Genomic DNA, 18,345 nt, shown 5'->3' with positions numbered 1-18,345 from the left:
AAAATGCACCATAAAATTGGTTTATTTCATTATGTTTTGCATGATTTTAAAGCACAACATTGTCTTGTCTTTTTTTTTTACTTTTTAGTGATTTATTTTTATTTTATTTTTTACTTTTCATTTCATTTAAACTAAAAACAATTTCACAAAACTGGTCTGAATGAATGCAAAATTCTCAAGTTCAAATCACTGACTCAAATATCCAGTTAAAATTGATAAATGCTCACTAGAATTGGAATAATGACTTAAATTTTAACTTCATATGGCTGAAGATTTGGAATATAGCGTACAGGTCACACAGACCACTTTATAACTTTTATTGTGCTTATATTTGTCCTTTTTGAATCATGAAAGCTTCAGTTCTTGTAATTGCATGGAAAGAGTGACCAGTGCATTATTCCAAAATTCTCCATGTGTTCCATGGAAGAAAAACAGTCATACGGCTCTGGAACGACATGGGTGAGTAAGTGATGACCGAATGTTAAATTTTGGTCAAACTATCCCTCTAATGATGGTGTTCGCTGTGTACACGTACACCAGCTTTCCCACAGCTCTGTGTCTGTGGCTGTTTTATTATTCAGGTTATTCTTGTTTGCTGTGATCTCCACATTCCTCTCCGCTGTCTTCCTCTAGAACATGGGCGATGCACATCCCCACCACTAAACCACTTCCTGTCTCACCCCTGTCGCTTCTTCCTCTCATCGGCATCTTTCCCTTTCCAGTTCTCTTTGATTCCAAATGTTCGTAGAAATTCTCATGAAATCATGCCCAAGTCACGTTTCGCACCAAAATCAAATAGAGAAATAAGAAATTATAGTTTGCAGAAATAAAATGATGCATATCATTTATAATATGTTTTTACATTTTTTTTTTTTTAAACATGCTTTATGGTAAAACACCTTACTGGTTGTAAAAGTGGCCTTAATTTTATTGTAAAAATAGAATTTTATATTAATTTCTTTTGATTTTGGGGTGAAATGAGATTTCATGAGATCCAGCCCACGCTCAGAGCGTCAGTGTCCTTGGATCACGACTGCTGTCCCGAGCTGCATGCGGCGGCCTCCCATCGCTCAGCATCCTGTTATATCCTCTCTTTTTTTTTTCTTTTTTCTTGCATTGTGTTGTTCCTGAGCAGTGACCGCTTCGCTCTGAGCTCTTTCGGCCTCCCCTCCCGCACTCTAATCATAAAGTGTGGAGTCCAGCACATCCCATCATTCCCCTCTCCTGTTTTCTTTACCAACGCGAGAGAACGCGGGGCGGCAGTATGAACATTAAGTGTGTATTTTGGTCCGTGGACTCCAGTCGAGTGTGAAATTGTGGGGCTCTCCGACTGAAAGCGGAAACTGCAGGAAAGGTCTCATGGATGGAGGGCTGCAGTTTTAACAGCGTGCCTGAGACTCGGCTTAAAAAAACAGAGAGCTGATGTACTGCATATGTGCAGAGCCCTGTACAAAATAGCGCTCAATATTTGTGATATTACTATTGAGATGTAACCTCTACTGTTACACAAAATCGTTCATATTTTATCACATTATTTCTCATAAAATCCTGTGTGCTGTTAAAGTAACAGTTCATCCGAGGTTGGAGCTTTCCTCCTTCAAAAAAAGCAATATGAAAGCACCATAAAAGTATCGTAAAGCGGTCCGTATAACTTATAGCATTATACAGCCCTTCTGAATCCCTATGATTGCTTTGGGTAAGAAACAGACTAAAAATGAAGTTATTTACTGATAGTCTTACCCTCCAGTAAGTGAGTCAGTGGATCTCATTCATGAACAAATCATTTAGACTAGTTTTGTGAACTTGATCAAGAGATTCAATGAAAATATTTGACTCAAAATAATGATTCGTTCATGAATCAGACAATGCCACTTGCTCTAGTGAAATGTCAAGATTTTCAGTGAATAAGTAAACGTTTGGCCTCAGCAGATGCAGAATATAGCATATGAAACATATGAGCCATATGTAAACTGGAAAGCTCCAATCTCCATTTATTACACCATTACACTGAAGAAAAACAATGATACAACTTTGAAATGATATGAGGGTGAGTAATTGTCATATTTGGGTGAACTGTCCCTTTGAGAAAAGAATAAAAAAAAAAAAAAGAATATATATATATATATATATATATATATATATATATATATATATATATATATATATATATATATATATATATATATATATATATATATAATATAGGGAGACATTTTACACTTTCATCCACTAAATGAGCTGATTTCAAATTGATGCCTGCTACAGGTCTCAAAAAAGTTGGCACGGGGGCAACAAATGGCTGAAAATGCAAGAAATTTTGAAAAGATTCAGCTGGGAGAACATCTAGCAACTAATTAAGTTAATTGATATCAGGTCTGTAACATGATTAGCTATAAAAGGCAGTGCTTCCCACAGGTTCGAAATATACTTGCGGTGGTAGCCGGGCGAAAAATCCTCCTATTACCCACGGCACAAAAATGGTCTACTACATGTGACAAACAAATAATGTATGATTTTTAACAGTATTTTTATTTATTGAAATTAATTTTAATTACATAGCATATTACATTTAATTACATACTAATATTAAGCATTATTATGCATTGTAAATTATGCAAAAATACAGCATTTAAATGGTTCACCTTTTCCTATGTTCTCCTTGCTGTCTTATAGTGTCTCTTTCAGTGAATGGAACACAGATTTTACTAGTAAAATGTATAAAATGAATAATATATGTGTCAAATAATGTTCTTAGTCTTTTCCTACAATAATTTACTATGAATTAAATGTAAATCAAATTAAATACAATTTATTGTGTAACCAAAATACCAATAATGCCCAAAAGAAAAAGAAAAAAACTTAGCGTGTGACTTTTAATTATAAACAAGCCCGAAATACACAGGTACTCTTATTTTGAAATGTCTGTACTATTGCAGGCTGATCCTTCAGATTCTTCCTTCAGATCGTCTAAAACATTTTATATAAAGGCCATGAAGTAGACATTGTAATAATTCATCAACTTGAGTTCATTAGCAATCACTTGGCATAAATCTGCACTTTTCATTGGTTGAGAATCACTTTGAAGCAGACTGAAGCTCTGTTGCACAAGCTTGTAGAACGTGCAACAGATCCGCCTAGTGACTTTGCAAAATGCACCACCAGTGGAAATGTCAGCGGTAGTAAACAGTTCTGACGCACACATAACTAGCAGGTATGAAACGACTAGATTATCGATCGCGGATGGTTTCATTATCTTGCGCGGATATAAAAGTATAAGAGGATAAAAATAATAAAAGCAAAAATGTGTCTCCAAATATACTTGGGCGACCGTTATTATACAGGTAAAGTCTATGTGTGGGAAGCACTGAAAGGGATGTCTTAGAGAGGCAGAGTCTTTCAAAAGTAAAGATGGGCAGAGGCTCCCCAATATGTGAAAGTGCGTAAAAAGATTGTGGAATACTTTAAAAACAATGTCCCTCAACGTCAAATTGCAAAGGCTTTGCAAATCTACAGTCCATAACATCATCAAAAGAATCAGAGAAACTGGAAAATCTCTCTGCATAAGGGACAAGGCTGAAGACCTTTATTGGATGCCTTGGGTCTTCGGGCCCTCAGACGACTCATTGATATGATTGTGTCAATGACATTACTAAATGGGCCCAGGAATACTTCTAGAAACCACTGTTGGTGTAAACAATCTGGTGTGCCAACTAAAGCTCTATCATGCAAAAGGAAGCCAGCCTGCAGATCTTTCACCTATAGAGAACATTTGGCTCATCATTAAACGAAAAATATGTCAAAGACGAGCATGAACTCTTCAGCATGAACTCTCTCTCTATACATATATATAAAATATATATATATTTTTTTAAATGTTTCAGAAATCAGGTCCAGTTTATTTGATCCAATGTGATCTGGTTGAATTAAATCCTCTTGATTGCGTGTTTGTACACAAATGTGTGTTTCGAAAAGAAAAAAAAAAAACTGTCACATGGCAATTTGTCTTGGCTCTTCGTGCTTCCTGCTGTTGAAATTGGCTTGAAATGTCTGGCTTTGGTTCTGATCCACATATTTACATGTGTTTGTGCTCAGGTTGTTTCAGTGCAATCAGGGACTGTGGCATGATGTTAGCAAAGTCTCCTCCTGCTTCTCATTAGCTTTTTCTCCCCCCAAACCTGATCGTCTCCATTCAGAGGTAGATTGTTCAATAAGTGCTCTTTGGTTTAACCTTCCTTTCCCTTGCTCTCAGGCCTCTCTGTTGGACCTGAAGGAGCACGCCTCATCCCTGGCCTCCTCTGGACTGAAGAAGGACTCCAAGCTGAAGAGTCTTGAAATCGCTCTTGAGCAGAAGAAAGAGGAATGCACCAAACTTGAGAGTCAGCTCAAGAAGGTGAGCCAGACACTTGGAGGGAATTGAAGCATCACAGCTAGCAAATACAGCAGGTCTCGTCAGCTAAGCACCCAGGAGCGCGTAACAAGCCATTACGGTGACTGGCACTCCGTTAGCACTACTCTGACAACACTTAAAACAATGACATTGAGCTGAATGTTTGCTCAAGTGCACTTTACCTGTGAGGTTTTTCTCTGTCGAGTGCTAGAGGGGAAATATTAGCTCTGTTTTAGACCCTAGTTAGCAGCCTCGCTATCTACAGTCAACAAAGTTCATCGGCAGCATCCTGAATGAATCAGAATGTTGTACTTGACTGATTTTAAACACTTCAGCAGAGCAATTATGTTAACAGTCACTCAAATACAAGTATGAAAAGACACTCGATAAACATTCAAAGTTGATTGTTAGCATTTTGCTAAGCCAATATGCCCAGAACTTACACATATTGTGTGAATTAGTCTAGTTTTATTTAGAGAGAAGTGTTTTTCTATCAATGCTTTAAAGTAATGATTGAAATTAGCTTGTACACATTGAAAGTTAGCAAATTAGCAATTGGAGAAAGTATTGCAACAAGGATATATGTGATGGTGACTTAAATTCTGGCTAAGATGAAGTATCATCATTTTGATACCTAAAATGTTGCCTAGCTAGACTCTTGATTTCGAAACGGCGCTATGTGTTTCAGAGTGATGTTCAGCACTGTGTTCATTTACACATTTGCAGCCCATGATAGTGTTTCGTCAGTGTCTCTTATTTACGGTATTTACAAACCACCATAAGTGATGTTTTGACAGCACTTTTACTCCAGCCATGTCTGTGACTTCTCTCCTCATCGCCATGTGTTTTCATCCCCTCTAATTCCCTCCTGATCTTGTCTCTGTCAACTTCTCCTCCTCCTTTTTTTGTAACCAGATCAGATATTTCTCACGTTTTTCCTAAAAAAATGTTTCATCATCACTCTCTGTGTATCACCCAATTCTGTTTCTTCCCCAACCTCTCTGTGTTGTTCTTTCTTTCTTTCTTTTTTTCTTTCTTTCTTTCTTTCTTTCTTTCTTTCTTTCTTTCTTTCTTTCTTTCTTTCTTTCTTTCTTTCTTTCTTTCTTTCTTTCTTTCTTTCTTTCTTTCTTTCTTTCTTTCTTTCTCTCTGAAAGCGCTCTGAGCTCATGTCAGGTCATCCCTTCAATCTTGTAAGTGCATCTTGGTGTGAAAAGCCTCCCTTAGCAGTGCCAGTGTCTCTCTCGGTGTGTGTGTAACTAATAAATGTGTGAGTGAAGCTTTGCTTGCATGAGCTCGAGGCTTATCTCAAGTTTAGTTTTGTGTGTATGTGAGATAGAGAGGATATGTTAGGGAGCTGGCGGAGTCTCTGAGTGTTCTGAGATTTGCTTGCATGAGATCTTTTCTTATCTAAAGCTTGAGAGTGATGGTCTTGTGTGGTTTGACGTTGCTCCGCAGCGGAGCTTGGATTTAGTGCCGTGTTCGTAAGCTGATATGTGTCGCATTGAGCTTTGTCAGCATGGTGTGCACGTGCCTCTACAAATGCTACATTTAAGTCCGCAATCCTTTTTAGCATTAGTATAGTTTTATTAAAGGGGTTTTTAAACTCAAAAAATGAACATTTGTCACCATTTGCTTGCTATCTTGTTGTTCCAAACCAGGAAGATTTTTTTTTTTTTAGTTCTGCATGGAAACGTGTAAATAACAATTTTTGAGTATTTGATGTTGATGATAATTATTACCACCACCATTATTATTATTATTATTATTATTATAACTATTATTATTTTTAGTAGTAGTAGTAATAGTGTTTTTTACCTCCTCAAGCAAAAAATCAATCTCTGTTAGCACTTGGTGTAATTGACATCCTGGTTCTCCAAATATGAGTATGCTAATGCTTGAATGAGATTTGAGAGCTATTAAGAGGAAGAGTATGGAAGCTTATTTACGCCACTAAATAAAAAAGGTAATTGCGACATTTTATCTCACAATTCTGACTTTTTTCTCGCTATTGCGAGAGTTAACTGCAATTGAAAGTTTTAAAGTCAGAATTGAGAGAGTTATAAAGTCAGAATCGGGAGTTATGTCAGAATTGCATATTATAAAGTCAATTTTCTCTTTCAATTGCGAGTTTTTATCACACAGGTCTGACTTTATAACTCGAAATTCTGACTTTTTTCTCAGAATTGCGAGATATAAACTCAAAATTGCATATTATAAAGTCAGAACTGTGTGATATAAACTCGCAATTGCATCTTAAGTCAAATTACTTTTTTTTTTTTCAAAATTGTGAGTTTATATCTCGCTAGGGCTGTCAAACGATTAATCACGATTAATCGCATACAAAATAAAAGTTTGAGTTTGCCTAATATATGTGGGTGTACTGTGTGTAATTATTATGTATATATACATACAAACACATCCATGTATATATTTGAGAAATATTTTTTATATTTTTATATTTTTTATATTTATTTATATTTCTATATAATTTATATTATATATAAAAACATTTTTTGTACATAAATAACATTTTTCTTAAATATATAAATTTGTGTGTATTCATATATACATATTAATTACACACTTTACTCACACATATATTATGCAAACTCAAACTTTTATTTTGTATGCGATTAATCGTGATTAATCGTTTGACAGGCTTATATCTCGCAATTCTGACTTTATAACTCGCAATTGTGAGTTTATATCTCGCAGTTCTTAGAAAAAGTCAGAAATGCTGGTTTTAAAGTCTGAATTGTGTGATTAGAAATGTCCAATTGGACATTATAATCCTCACATTTGGACTTTATATCACGCAATTGTGAGTTTATATCTCCTCAATTCTGAGAAAAAAGTCAGAATTGTGAGATAAAAAGTCGCAATTACCTTTTTTTTATTTTTTATTTTTTTTTATTTCATGGCGGGGACGAGCTTTCTTAGAAGACTGTTCGATTTTCAATGAATAACTTTTTCAGTCAGTTTGTCCTTACATTTTAGAAGTCTTGACATACAGTGCATGAGTCATGTGGACCACGTTTATGGTGCTTTTAATTTTGGAGCTTGACAGAATGTAGACTAAAATTTGTTGGAAAAGAGCAGCGTGAACACTCTTCAAAATGTCTCCTTTTTGAGTTTTACGAAAGAAAATCATAAAAGTTTGGAACAGCATGACTGAGTAAATGATGACAGCTTGAATTTTGAGTTGAATTATTCCTTTTAAATATGCATAAGCTTTAATGTTCATAGTCTGTGTGCTTCTGTGCATGTAGGCAATTGTGGTTGTTAGTTTTTCAGACTGCAATGAAATCTGTGCAAGTACATTTAGTTCTGGATGGTGATGGTGAGCTCTCGTATGAACCGATCACCTTCGTACGCACATTCAGAGCTCTTCGCGTGGCTCGATGAGAAGATCTGGGTCCCATCGTTCGTTCCAAGAGTAATGAAATCTCTGGCAGCGGGTGTGTGTCTGTGTTCGCACAGGGTCTCTTATAAAAGCAGTGCAAGTGAAAACCCGCTGACAGCTCGGTGGGCGTCTGCTTTGATTGGATGAGACAGAAAGGGGGCGGAGGACTCGACTGTCCCCGCGTGACCGCCAGGAGTGTACATGGATTAAGGTGTCAGCGAGGCTCATGAAATGAGAACAGACATGCCACCAAGACATCCAACAGTCTACATTACACAAACTGGCCAAGAGTCCCCCAGTGCACTTCCTCAACTACTTCATATGGAAGCACATCAAAACTCTTTTATATCCCCTGCTGCGCACACATGCACATTTATATCATTCAACACCAAGATGTTTTCTTGCAAGAACATTTATAGGTCAAGAAAGTCAGCATAAATGCATAAAAACCACTGCAAATGTGTGCTGTTTTCACACAGCCGCTCTGTTATTTTGTTCAGCCAAACAGGCACAGGCACAAACACATTATTAAACAACATTATTAAACCGCATTTCCCACAATCCCCTGTTTAGCGCTGGGACACTGGCTGTTCCTCTGTAAGATGGTGCCGTATGGATTGACCACTCTGATGTTCCAATACCAACATGCTGCATGGAGCTTACAAACAGACACAGCATCCCTTACAGCCCACTAATAACTATACAAATGCTAGTTATTTCCTACCCAGTCTGTCTGTCTCGCGGTGACTTTTTTTTTTCGTCTGTTTTTCAAAAGGACACATATGTCCGTATTGTGAACGGGTTTGTTAGTGGTCCTGAACACATGCGTTTCTCATGTGATCAGATCAACAGTAATGTGGCACATTCCAAGAATATATGTACTTTGATTTGGACTTCAGCATTAGAGCCTAAAATATCATGTTTTTGCAATTATATCATCTGTTATCTCACATAAATTAAATTAGCCTTGTATAAAACGTAGAAACATTTTTTAAAAAAAATCTATATTTCTCTCATTTTTAGATATATCTGAAAACAAAAGTCTATTTAACAAATAAAAATCATGCAGCAAAGTCAATGTTTTAACATAATCTACAAAAAAATTATCTATTTTCTAATTTTTACACACATTTTTTGGTGCTGACTGCGTTTGTCAAAATTTACCATTCCCGTTTACTTTAAGAAGAAAATCATACATTTTTTCCTTCCATTTATGGAAAATATAAATCTTTCAGTCACTGCAAAACAGCATTAGATCCCAAACTAGCTGTTACTAGTATTTTTTTTATTCTATTTTATTATATATTTTACCATTTTACCATGCATTTTGATGCAGTACCCTATTGAAACCATGTTGTTGGACATTTACCATGGTAATAACATGTTATTTGGATGCTATACCATGGTGAAGTATTATTTTAATTTTATTTATTTTATACGGTTCTAAAATTATTTATCACTACATATCATCATTTATATATATAAATATATATAAATATATATATAGTACCATTTCACTATGCATTTAGATGGCAGTACCATGGTAAATCCATGTTGTTGGGCATTTACCATGGTAATAACATGCTATTTGGATGATATACCATGGTAAAATATTGTCTTAATTTATTTTATACCATTATAAAATTATTTATCACTAGATGTCATTTTTATATTATATTATATTATATTATATTATATTATATTATATTATATTATATTATATTATATTATATTATATTATATTATATTATATTATATTATATTATATTATATTATATTATATTATATTATATTATATTATATTATATTAATTATTTAGTTTCTAGAAAATAACAGTTATGGTTACTTTTTTCTTTGGCCTTACACTGCATTTATACCCCAAATTTTAGTAACTGGGTTGGAAAAATTGTAAACCTCCATTTACAGAAAAATGAATAGAAAATAAACAGCTCAAATTATATAAAAATTTTTTGTTATATATTTTTGTTACCATTTTCAGATGAAAACCACCTCCTTTCACTAACTTTTTGTTGAAAAAGAAAATAAATAATTACATCATTTACATCATTTAATAGTTGCAGACCCTATTCATGGAACATGCCTCGTACTCTCAGATTATTTTGCTCCGCCCCCTTTCTGACACATTCTTGATGCTAATTGCACATTACATGTCTGTATCGTGTTTTCGTATACAAACTTTCATTTCTTTGCCAGACTTACCCTTTTACACGCACATTTGTGTGCAGCAACCGGTCCGTCCACACATGACAAGCTCTTGGCGGTCAGAGTGGAAACCTACTCAACCTCAGGCTGAGACTTTAATAAAGCTAATTAGCGGGGCCTAAACGTCACCTTCAAATATTATCCTCAATAAACCAGAACAGTCCTCTTTCACCCAGTGCCAGTCTAAAGAGACCTCAGAGGCCAGACACTTTGCTGTATTTTTTACCAGCACAACACAGTAAGGATTTACTTTATTTTGTTGTTGTTGTTTTTGCCTGGTTGTTTTGTTGCCATATTCTGGATAGCATCAAGAAATCTTTGGTTCTTGGTACGTACACACATGCACTTACATACATGTAGTCATGGTGTAAATGACACAGTGCTCCTGTGTCCTCACCTTGTAAAGCCTGCACTGTGTTTGTGTTTTCACAGTTTTTTTTGAAGCAGGAAGACACCTGTGTCCTTTTAGAGGACTTTTATGAAAGAAGCATTACGGCTGACTCATTTAATTGTCTGGGGAAATGAATTGATTTATTTTTCATTAGATGAGGCCCTTGACCCGGCACTTTAGACGGCCCTAATGTCACTAATTATTTTGATGACTTCAGCATGATTGTGTTTCCATGTGTCCGCACACACACACACACTCTGTAATGAGGCTGTATCCTGTTGTGATGTCATGGGGGACCTTACACAGAGCCTCCAAGTGTGAGTTGGGTGTCTGAGACTTCAAAACAACTTGCAGACACATGGGGTGTCACAGTACCCATGACCGTGTTTAGGCCATGCTTGACCGCTGCCAGCTTGTCTCTACTCAACTATGGAGAGTTGAAGTCAGGGGAGCCTCTAGACTTCTTGTCCATTCACAGCACAGACCCATGCCAAACCCAGAGCTTGTGAAAAGATACAGTGGAGGACACTTTTGAACTGGTTCGAGACTGTTTTTGGGTGTGAGGCCTATTTACTCCAAATCCAATGTGGTAAAATGATAAAGTATCAAATATTTCCAAACGGTTTCATATGTAATATTATGTAATATTATATTATATTATATAATTGTAATATCAGTGCTTCCCACAAGTTTGAAATATACTTGCGGTGGTAGCTGGGTGGAAAATCCTCCTATTACCCACGGCACAAAAATGGTCTACTACATGTGACAAACAAATAATGTGCATTATTATGCATTGTAAATTATGCAAAATTGCAGCATTTGAATGGTTCACCTTTTCCTATGTTCTCCTTGCTGTCATATAGTGTCTCTCTCAGTAAAATGTTTAAAAAATATACGTGTCTGTGACGAGCAGGGCGGGCGAGAGCCGTGAGGGAACGGCGCGAGGCCGGTGACGCGAGTGATAATGAGCGTCACCTGCGAGGCGTGCCGGCCTCGAGTCTCTCACGGAGGAGCTCCGGAGGCATAAAAGGAGGAGCGACTAGAATGAAGGACGAGAGAGGACCAGGCCTGGACTTTATTTTATGTTTTATTATGTTTGTGTGGCCGGCAGACGTCCGCGAGGGTCTGCCGGCATTACTTTCGTTTTGTTCTTTATTTATTTATTTATTTTTTTACATTCAACGTAACTTTAATGCAAAATAAACAAAGAACAAAAACGAAAGTAATGCCGGCAGACCCTCGCGGACGTCTGCCGGCCACACAAACATAATAAAACATAAAATAAAGTCCAGGCCTGGTTCTCTCGTCCTTCATTCTAGTCGCTCCTCCTTTTATGCCTCCGGAGCTCCTCCGTGAGAGACTCGAGGCCGGCACGCCTCGCAGGTGACGCTCATTATCACTCGCGTCACCGGCCTCGCGCCGTTCCCTCACGGCTCTCGCCCGCCCTGCTCGTCACAGTGTCAAATAATGTTCTTAGTCTTTTCTTCCTGTGGGGGAGACTGCAATATTTACTATGAATTAAATGGAAATCAAATTAAATACATTTTATTGTGTAACCAAAATACCACTAATGCCCAAAAGAAAAAGAAAAAAAAAACGTTTAATTACTTTTGACTTTTGACTACTTGACTTTTAATTATAAACAACCCCGAAATACACCGGGACTCTTATTTTGAAATGTCTGTACTATTACAGGCTGATCCTTCAGATTCTTACAACCATATAAAACATTTTATATAAAGGCCATGAAGTAGACATTGTAATAATTCATCAACTTGAGTTCATTAGCAATCGCTTGGCATAAATCTGCACTTATTCACTCATTGATTCAGAATCACTTTGAAGCAGTCTGAACAGAGTCTGAAGCGCTGTTGCACGAGCTTGTAGAACGCGCAACAGCGCTACCTTGTGACTTTGCAAAATGCAGCGCCCGTGGGAATGTCAGCGGGAGTAAACAGTTCTGACGCACACATAACTAGCAGGTATATGAAAGTATAAGATCATAAACATAATAAAAGCAAAAATGTGTCTCCAAATATACTTGGGCGGCCGTTATTATAAGTGGGCGGCTCGCCCAAGTAAAGTCTATGTGTGAGAAGCACTGAATATTATATTATATTATATTATATTATATTATATTGTATTATATTATATTATATTATATTATATTATATTATATTATATTATATTATATTATATTATATTATATTATATTATATTATATTAATTATATTTAATATTATTTATTTATGTATTATTATTATTATTTTAAATAAATAAATCTGAACTTTGTTTGCCCTCTGAAACTCAGTTTTTCGACTTTCACTTTATTTTATTTTATTTAATTGGACCCACTTTATATTAAGTGGCCTTAACTACTATGTACTTACATTTAAATTAATCATTTGATACAATGCACTTATTGTATACATACATGTTTTTACATTGTACTTATATTTTAAAAACACCTGCATGTAATTACATCTGTAATTAATTTATGTAATTACATTTATAATTACACTGTTGACCCATCCCTTACACCTTAACCCACCCTTAAACCTACCCATACCCACCAAAGCTTTCCCTAACCTTACCCGTACCCCACCACACTAGCTGCAAATGTGTTTTGCAATTCAATATAAACCCAATAAGTACATTGTACTTATTTTTTGATGTAAGTACATAGTAGTTAAGGCCACTTAATATAAAGTGGGACCATTTAATTTAATTGAATTTTATTTAATTAAATTTTATTGTTTTTTTGTTATCATCTTAATTTATGAATGTATTTTAATTTATGAAAGTATTATTATTTTAATTTATTTACGTATTATTTTAAATCAATAAATTTAAAAAAATCTTGACTTTTCTATGGTTGCCTCCTGAAACTCTACCTTTGGTCCAAACAGGCTCATTCAGTTGCAGTTGAGGCTCAGGTAAATGCAGGACTATCGGAGCGCATTGCCACACTCGAGCAGGAGGTGGCGCGCTACAAGGAGGATGCTGGGAAGGCACAGATCGAGGTGGACCGGCTCCTGGAAATCCTCAGAGAGATGGAGAATGAGAAGAACGACAAGGATCGCAAGATCAATGAGCTGGAGAGGTACACAAACACACAAGTTTATTCTTAATGAAGACATATCATAGATTTTATGTATAGTTACTACTGTCTAACCCAAAACCTGTATAATTTAAACGTGGTTTAATTAATTTGTGAATTTTTTACATACTGAAGATGTCCCCAGATGTCTGCAAAAGATTTTGTCAGATTTTTTGGGGGGAAAACCCCAAATTATTGGATTCTCTACTTGTCACCCTCTTACTCAATTTGTGTGTGTTTTTCATGTTTGTTGTTATGCATGTGATCTTTCAGTTGCATGTTCGTTTTAGCTTGTGTTTAGCTCAATATTTTACCTTAAATTTGTTCTTTGATTTTTGCAACTTTCTCAATTTATTTTCCATTCTCCATTGGCCAATGAATCCTTTTTTTGTTGCTGCTGTTGTTGTTGTTTCCGCCACTAAAAGGTAAATTTGACTTTATATTTCACAATTCTTACTTTTTTTTTCTCAGAATTGCGAGTTATAAAGTCAGAATTGCATGATATAAACTTTTTCTCGGAATTGTGAGTTTATATCTCACAGTTCTTTCTTTATAACATGCAATTATTATTATAAAGTCAGAATTGTGAAATATAAACTCGCAATTCTGAGAAAAACATCAGTCACCCCAGTCCAAAATAGTGCACTTCATGTGAATTTGTGGTCTTGTTGCCTTGGTTTGTGTCCGTGAAGTCCACAAGACCATAGGTCGTCCCATTTGTCATTGTATAGTTCATTTGGGTGCATATAAGATCTGTGTGGGATGAGGATGAAGATGAGGGTGTCGTTCCCTGTCTTCCTCACTTTTCTGTTTGTGTTCTCTGTTAGCTTTCATTCTCACCCACTCAGTCATCTCTTATCCTCCGTTTATTTTGGCATTAGACCAGAAATGAGTTGCAGGAGATTTGGAGGACAACTTCAGCGCTCATCCCAAAGCATTATGGGATGTTGGCATTGTCATTGAGATCCACTGCAGTCACAGAGTGTAGATTTAGTTCTAATCCCCAACACGTTGCTCTGATCCAGAAGTATGTTCTGTGTCCATTAGGGGTGTAACGGTACACAAACATGACGGTTCGCTACGTACCTTGGTATTGAAGTCACGGTTTGGTACAGCAGGGGGGAGAAAACTAAACATAAAACTGCTTCTTTTTTTATTAAACAGTGGTTTATTGAAAAAAATGTCTCTCTCTTTAAATAAATTCAACTATAATTAACATTTTTTAAGTATAAAAAAAAACTCAGCTCCTGCTGTAAACTATACAAGGTGCCCTTTCTTGCACATTACTATAGTATTAAATGTTACAATTAACAAAAGAGCTCAAACTATTAAGTTCAGTTGCTGTTTATTTTTAGATATAATAATCAAAAAGTACATTTCACACAAGGCAGGTTTTGCATTAACTTCTAAATCTAATTTTAAAATTATTACTCCAATTAATTTTTTGGAATATATTCATTTACACAGTTACTGTCAACTTGTTTTCATGACAAATTTATTTAAACATATATTAAATAATTAAGACATTACTAACAGGTTAAGTAAATATAATAAATATATAGGCTAGTATAGTGCATATATTTAGTGAAATGCCCCCCTCTAGAGTTCATTTCTCTAGTGAACTAACATGTTGCCTGAGGTAGAGGTCTGCATTCCCGCGGCTCTCCCACGGGAACCGCCAGAGCCGAAACGATTTCTTACTGCACGGGATTACATTTTGAATGAAAGGTGGATTGCGATCGGTACAGTCTAAAAAATGCTGGGTTAAAAACAACCCAAGTTGGGTTGAAAATGGACAAATCCAGCAATTGGGTTGTTTTAACCCAGTGGTTGGGTTAAATGTTTGCCCAACGTGCTGGGTAGTTTTTTTTAACTCAACTGTTGTATAAAAATTACTGTATTGCTTGCTTAAAATGAACCCAAAATATGCTGGAAATTAACATTTATTAATATGTTTAATAAATGAGCATTTATTAATAAGATAATGAATAATAAATAATAAACATTTATTAAATTGCTTATTAATAAATGTACACCTTTTCATTATTATTGTTGCCTCTAGTAATTATGTGTCTGATTTTTAATTACTCACCTATTTTGGATTCATGTTAAACTAGACATGTAGTCATTTTTAATCAGTAGTTGGGTTAAATAAAACTACCCAGCAGGTTGGGCAAACATTTAACCCAACCACTGGGTTAAAACAACCCAATTGCTGGGTTTGTCCATTTTCAACCCAACTTGGGTTGTTTTTTAACCAAACATTTTTTAGAGTGTAACTATAGTGTGCTTTAGGTGGGAGTCTGACAATAACCAGGTCGCTCCCGAGATGCTTTGACATCAGCGCATCTGTGCTTGAACTTGAAGCGAACAAAACTTTCTGCAGTGGTGGCCTTCACACAGTCCTTGTCCTGAGAAACCTGGCAAGATATGTTCTTTGCATAAGAGGTCTGCGCAAGTGCATCTTCAGAGAACATTCAACCTTTGTAATCAGATTTTGGAGGAGAGACGTTCTGTCAGTCAGCGTCATTCTGTTTTTGCATGGATGTTAAAAAAGATTTCATTTTGCACTGCAGTATAGCTAGTAAGCCAACAGTTTTCGTTTATATGTATTTTTGGCTTAGCCTATGTTGTAGGCTAAATAATATAGCCTATTTTTCTCTGTGATATTCAGCGTATTATTCTTTGTGACATTTTTTTTAGGGTGTTGACAGCATCATACGACAAATAACAAATAAAAATCTTATATATGCTATGCAACATTTTATATTATCCCCAATCACTTTCTTTCTTTAGGGGAAGTTTAAATGCAAGATTGTGGAAACAATCTAAATTTATCGGGACCCGTCGGGTCGGGAAGAAAATCACAATATGCGGATAGCAGGTGAACACTGAGTGAATTGTAGGCGGGAGAGGGTGCGTGCGGAATAGAACCTTGTGGGAGCGGGACAAAAAAAACCCGCACAGACCTCTACCCTGAGGTAAATGTAATGCTTCGTGAGATATTGTTCTTATGCATTTAATCTCTCAATCGGTGTTTGAACCACGGAAAAAAAAACGGCTTGTCTAGATTGTCTGTTCTTCTTCTGCGTGCTTTTCCTGTTGTGGCGGTTAGCAAACACTGTTGCATTACTGTGTGCACGCTATTCGTTGAATGACTGTTTGAAACGATTTGTGATGTCTGTACTGTACAGTTCAGGATGAATACATGTACTGTTACACCCCTAGTGTCCATAGACATGGAGATAAATTGAATAAGCTACAAAGAGCTCCACAAATGATCGCTTTATGAATTGCACACCTTCAGCTGCATGTCTGCTCCTCCCGCAGAGGTTTTCTAGATATGTTGCACTTTGTGCTGGTGTAAACATCTGTGTTTTCGGCCTGTGTAATTGGACTAATTAATGAGAGGCAAATTTTTACATCTTCACAGCTCTTATAAATAAATAAAGGTGATGAATAATTGAAATAGGGCTGGAGTGTAAACAGACAAGAATGTGAGGGAGAGTCTGGCCCGGCGGTAAAGAGTCGTGGAGGTCACGAATGTTGATGTTTTGCATTGACAGTCTTGTACTACTCCCTTTCACCCTCCATCGGGCCTTTCAAAGCTGCGGTCGGTGACCGTTCACAAGCACCAGTGCTGCTTTAGCCTGAAAGGGACATTAATGAACAGAAATCCAGAACAGAAATCCAGAAATCCAGCCTCTGAGCAAATAAATATTTATTTGCTCAGAGGCTGGATTTCTGGATTTCTGTTGTTTCATAAATATTAATCTGACTTGCGTTGAATGTCTCACGCTTTCTTAACAGATCTGCGTTAGGAGAGGATTAGACTAAAACAAACTCCATATGCTTGGCTCGATGCATCATTCATGTCAACGGAGAGAAGATTTCTGAAATAAACACCAGCCGCAGTCGCTAACCGTGGCGCTCCGAGCTAATTACCGCTCAGAGTCAGGTTATGTTTTCGAAACACACCGGGGAGTTCGGTTCTCAAAAACCTTCCATTGTTCTTTCTGTGTCGTAGTCTTCCGGCACTCTGGAGTTTGACTCTTGATGTGGTTTTGACGGAGAGTTATTCAGACAGATCCTCTTTTGTTAGCGCCTGTGTCTTTAATCAAGATGCGAATGGCAGGTAGAAGCGGTGCGTTCTGTTCAGAGTGAGTCAGGATTACCCTTCTCACTCAGAGAAGGAGAAGCCAAAGCTCCTCTTGTTGCAGATCAGTGGTGCGGAGGCAGGTCTTGTTCAAAAATGCCTTCAGAGTCACAGAAAAATGGCAGAGGTTGAATTGGGGCATTGGGGTATTTATTTCATAAATTTGGCAGCAGTAAATTTGCCGGTAATTATGGAGGATTGTGAGGCTCACTGTTTGAGAGGGAGCTAAAATGGGAGGGTGAGTCTGAAGAGACGTGTAGAAAAGAAATAGAGGTGAAACAAGTGGGGGAAAATAGCACAACAGAATTATTATTATTATTATTATTATTATTATTATTATTAAGTGTTTATTTTAATATCTAAACATACTCTCAGAATGTCTAGAACTTCACCCACCATAGTATCTTTCATTATAAAATAAATGTTACTAAAGATTTTTAAGTAATAAATGTAATAAAATAATTTAATGATATATTAATAAATAAAAATACACAAATGACAGTATAATTAAAATGTATATACAGTAGATGGATGGATATTATATTATATTATATTATATTATATTATATTATATTATATTATATTATATTATATTAATTATATTATATTATATTAATTATATTATATTATATTATATTATATTAATTATATTATATTATATTATATTATATTATATTATATT

General features: G+C 35.9%; 1 protein-coding gene across 7 annotated transcripts in view; it reads left to right on the top strand.

The window, feature by feature from the left end:
• Positions 1-18,345, top strand: part of erc1b (ELKS/RAB6-interacting/CAST family member 1b) — a 231,700-nt gene that overhangs the window by 69,203 nt on the left and 144,152 nt on the right. For 4 of the 7 annotated variants that reach the window (XM_067391596.1, XM_067391593.1, XM_067391592.1 and 1 more), the window contains 3 exons: positions 4,250-4,390; positions 5,542-5,577; positions 13,317-13,510. In XM_067391596.1, coding sequence (XP_067247697.1) covers positions 4,250-4,390; positions 5,542-5,577; positions 13,317-13,510 — 371 coding nt within the window. The remainder of the gene's footprint in view (positions 1-4,249; positions 4,391-5,541; positions 5,578-13,316; positions 13,511-18,345) is intronic. The other 3 variants (XM_067391597.1, XM_067391595.1, XM_067391594.1) reach the window with 1 other exon arrangement.

The sequence above is a fragment of the Chanodichthys erythropterus genome, chromosome 8 (assembly GCF_024489055.1).
Source record: "Chanodichthys erythropterus isolate Z2021 chromosome 8, ASM2448905v1, whole genome shotgun sequence".
Lineage (NCBI taxonomy): Eukaryota > Metazoa > Chordata > Actinopteri > Cypriniformes > Xenocyprididae > Chanodichthys > Chanodichthys erythropterus.
Note: the sequence above shows the minus strand (reverse complement) of the source record. Positions and strands in the feature narration are given on the sequence as shown.